This window comes from Canis lupus, chromosome 15 (genome assembly GCF_048164855.1).
Source record: "Canis lupus baileyi chromosome 15, mCanLup2.hap1, whole genome shotgun sequence".
Classification (NCBI taxonomy): Eukaryota; Metazoa; Chordata; class Mammalia; order Carnivora; family Canidae; genus Canis; species Canis lupus.
In genome coordinates this window covers 4873921-4878409 of record NC_132852.1, presented here as the reverse complement: position 1 = coordinate 4878409, position 4489 = coordinate 4873921, and the positions used below count along the sequence as shown (strand labels likewise).

At 42.0% G+C, this 4489-nt stretch overlaps 1 protein-coding gene across 1 annotated transcript; it reads left to right on the top strand.

The window, feature by feature from the left end:
- The first annotated feature begins 438 nt into the window (after positions 1-438).
- On the top strand, positions 439-3234 carry LOC140604572 (beta-defensin 106A-like). Its single transcript, XM_072775810.1, has 2 exons — positions 439-524; positions 2950-3234. Exons 1-2 carry the CDS (start codon positions 476-478, stop codon positions 3135-3137), a joined length of 237 nt encoding a protein of 78 aa, XP_072631911.1. The 5' UTR covers positions 439-475; the 3' UTR covers positions 3138-3234.
- Positions 3235-4489: the final 1255 nt, after the last annotated feature.

The window sequence follows — 4489 nt, the reverse complement described above, 5'->3', positions numbered from 1 at the left end:
AAAAAATAAAACATATGCTTCAGTTGAGCAACTTGCCACAGCTCATAAATATTGGAGGTGGAAATCAGACCCCACTGACTCCATTGTGATATTATATAGTTACTCTTATTTGCCTATGAGTGAACGGAAGCTATTAAGGAGCATAGTCAGGATTAGAAATCCAAACTTCCAGATTCCAGATCTTTTATTCCTGCTGGTGCATGTTTCTATCCCTGGTCATCAATGCACCCTCTACTCTATCCTACCTTCTTCCCCACTGTCATTCTTGGGAACTTTCCAGAGTCAGAAAAACAATGAGCTACAGACTGACACCCACTGATATATGTGGGCTCTACTTGGCAGAGCATGGACATGTCCTCATTGCTGAGATGCCTCACTGATCAAGATGTTCTTTGGTCTAGGGAAATGTATAAATGTGGTGTTTGCTGCTCTTTTATCATGGACACTGTGCTGACCTCTCAGGACCCTGTGAGTCATGAGGACGTTCCTCTTTCTTTTTGCTGTTTTCTTCCTTCTGGCCCCAGGTAAAAGGAATATCTTTTCAGGGAATTTTATAGAGGTGGCTCAGAGAAAGGGTCTGCTGCAGTGAGCTCCTGGGTGCATTCAGCCCTGTGGCTCTGCAAGGCAATATTTGCTATAGGAGGTGACTTTCCTCTGATGCCTCTTCTGGAAATCCCTTGCATTTCTTCATTATTGTCTAGGATTGGGTATCACAGGGTTGAAGAAAGCAAGCTATGCCAGGAAAGATGTCCTTTGGTCCCCAGCTCCATGCTCACTAACAAAACCAAATTTGGGGGAAGATGTAAAAGCAAGGGTAGACATCTATGGATCTTTTAAAAAAAATAGCTGTGATAGAGATGAGACAGGTAAGGAAAAGAGTCAGAGAAAGGAATGCTGGACAAGAAAAGAGAAAAAAAAAGAAAAAAAAGAAAAGAGATAGAAGTCAGACACCGTTTTGTGTTAGTCATGGCATAGATCAAATGGCACCCTGTAATTGCTACTCCTTCACCCTGAGGCTGAGTACTTGACAAACACATCACACCGTAAAATGCAAGTAGTTCTCCAGTGGGCCTTTAAGGGCACTTCTTGCTTTTTCTTCTTTTTAAGTATGTTCCAGTGTGGAGCCCAACTTGAGATTGAACTCATGACCTTGAAATCAAGACCTGAGCTGAGATCTAGAGTCAGTCACTTAACTGACTGAGAAATTGAGGTGCCCAACTGTGTCCTTCTAATTTAGCAAGATTCAGAGCAACGCTTTCAGCTTGGAAGGCCTGTTTTACATATATTTTTTCAGACACAGATAGGAAGCCTCAGCTGGGTTAGTTAGCTTCTCAAAGTCATGCAGATGAGTGGGAATAAAGCCAGGACCTGAGAGTTCCTATCATGACTCTTCGTCACACTCTCCTGCTGGCCAAAGCCTCCAATGGCTCCAGTCAGATCCTCCTCAAAATTAAAAGTCCAAGATTAGATTCATCCCAGGTTCCAGAGAGCTGAAGAAAGGGAGAAAGGTTATTTTTGAGAACCTACAATGAGTCCAAATTGGTGCCAAATGGTATTGGTGTCCCCATAGGTGGCTCAGAATCTTCACAACAGATACAAGTATCACTGGTCTATTTTGCAATAAGCCTGTGTGAGTAGATTCTGTGCCAGGTATACAGGGATCCAGGACCTATGGCAAGCTACTCACCCCACTGTCCTCGATGTACACATTGGAAAGTGACCAAGGACTCCTTTTCAGACCAGTCAAACTTATTATATAATTAGTCAACACAATATGTGATAATGTAAGATAAAAATGTCTAATAAAATCAAATGGAGCTGGCCTATTAATGTTCACATGCACACACACACACACACACACACACAGAGTTATATGAACCTCTAGGTGGGTGTGTGTGATGATCCATTCAAAGCCTTGTTCACACAGATGCTCTCACCCTCTGTGGAGGCTTTCTGTTTTTCGACCATCCCTATCAATTGGATGTAATACAAAGACTCTTGTCAACAGTGAGGTCCTGTACCGGCATCCCGGGCTGGCCTAATAACACTAGGAGGCCGGACAGAGTATTGTCTCCTGCAATGGGAACCATAGCTCACTGAGCTTTGAAATATTGGGGTATCTGTCCTTATGAACTTATATGCTGATGCTAGAAATAATTAGCGCACATGCTGGTACCGAACCACCTAGTTTTAATTTTACATATATGTGAATTAGCCACCTTTATATGTTGACATCAATTTCAATTTGTGTATATCCGACACTATCCTTACATATCCCTGGATTAAGTAAAACCCTAAAATGTTGTGTGTCTGATAAGATGTGTCTGTCCTTAACTTAAAGTGGGCTGCTCTTATGATTGCTACGATAAAGTTCTAAGGCCAGAGCTGGTATTCTGTGCAGAGTAGACAGAGGAGTCTTGGAGATCCACTCCCAATATACATCTCTACCTCTTGAACACATCTGATGAAATGTGGAAAAGGAATTTGATCAAGCCTTTCTAAGCAACCCGTTTCCTTTCACCCACCACGGCAAACTTTCCCCGCTCTAGATTTATCCTTGTTCACTCCGATCTTGGGCCATCTGCCCAGCCTCAGACCTGCTCTGCTCTCACCAAGTAGCACTTTGACAGTGAGCTGGTGAGTTACCCACCCTGGAGGGGTTTCAGGAACAAGGTGATCATTATGTCTTAGCTTCTGCTTCCCAAAGGCCCCACACGGCCTAACGCCAAATGCTGGAAGACAAATCTGTTCTTCCTGGTTTTTAAGTTCCTGTGACAAAAAGACAGAAAAATCAGAGAGAAAATAGTTTCCTGCCATCTCGTCTACTAGCAAGACGAGACACTACGGCAGCTCGTAAAGAAATCTTTACTAACTAGTTACATGACTGTACCTGGTAACTTGATCTATCTGAGGAGAGAATTAATCCAGGTGGCTCCTTCCCTTATATAGCCAGGAATGCATTTTTTGATGAGAAATGCTTCAAGCTTAACGGGAAGTGCGTGCATTCTTGCCAGAAAAATGAAGAACTGGTGGCTCTCTGCCAGAATTTTCTGAAATGCTGCCTGACACTCCAGCCATGTTGGATGAGTAAAGATGATAAATCTGAAGACTCTGGCTTTCTGGAGGGATATAAATGACCTAGTTTTTTTGTTGTTGTTGTTTTGTTTTGTTTTGTTTTTTTACTCTGGCTTCTTCAGTGAGAATATACTTCAATAAAAATAAATGACTATCTTTTATCAACTTGTCAAGTGCTTCACTTAGAAGGGAAATGTGAATAGCTAAACTCCCTGCCTACTGGCTTATTTTTCTGTAATTTTGTGGTAAGATAATTTCCCCAGAACCATGTGATGTTTCTTCTTAAAGGAGACTGGTAGAAACTCTAAGTTAACAAACCTCTAGCTTGCCCTCAGACAGTCAGCCCCAACCACCTGTTGAGATAGATGATAGGTAAATGGATGGGTAGAGAAATGAACATATTATACAGATAGTTATATTAATGACAAATAGATAGCTAGATACATTTAGTTATCAAGGACTCTCGTGTGTCATACACACAAATAAATTAATCATTTTGACCCCATGGCTTTAATTAGAAACAGTTAAATACTCCCTATGGATTTGTCCCCTATCCATAAGTCTAGGAGCAAATTTGCTGATGGGCAGAGGGATTGTAAATATCTATAATCGACTGTAGCTCCAGTGACCTGGATCCTGATCCCAGATTGACTTTCTACCATTTGTCAAATTATTTCCTGACTCTAAGCTTTCATATTACCTCCTTCAAATAAGGATTCCTGGTCATGTTCCCCAGGGCCTAAGGTCCAGCCTTGGTTCTCTGTTGGATCAGATATCTTTTTTTTTTTTAATTATTTTGTTTTGTTTTGTTTAATTTTTATTTATTTATGATAGTCACACACAGAGAGAGAGAGAGAGAGAGAGAGGCAGAGACACAGGCAGAGGGAGAAGCAGGCTCCATGCACCGAGAGCCCGACGTGGGATTCGATCCCGGGTCTCCAGGATCGCGCCCTGGGCCAAAGGCAGGCGCCAAACCGCTGCGCCACCCAGGGATCCCCTGGATCAGATATCTTGCCTTATTTCCCTCTTGATTCCTCAAGGTCAACGTATTTAATTCTGTTGGAATCAACAACTTTTTCTAATAATATTTTTCTGTTTTGAGACAATTATAGAATCATGTACAGTTGTACAAAAAACCCACACAGATACATCTCTACTTTTTAATCCCTTTTTTCCGAATAGCACAACCAGAGTGCAATATGACCGCTAGGTAATGACATGGATACAAAATGAGTCCATCACCACAGAGACCATGTTGTCCATTCAGAGCCAGACACTTTTCCCTCCTGCCTCCACCTCCACCTCCTTTTGGTACTACTAACCTGTACCTCACTTCTACAAATTGTCCCTTCATGAATGTCAAATAAATGGGATCATACAGAGGTACTATCTGGGGATTGGCTTTTGGCTCACT

Bases quoted from the DNA above. Each gene is read 5' to 3' on its own strand.
- LOC140604572 (XM_072775810.1), top strand. From the start codon at position 476: ATGAGGACGTTCCTCTTTCTTTTTGCTGTTTTCTTCCTTCTGGCCCCA. The intron at 525-2,949 runs GTAAAAGGAATA...TCCCTTATATAG, and splicing joins TTTCTTCCTTCTGGCCCCAG to CCAGGAATGCATTTTTTGAT.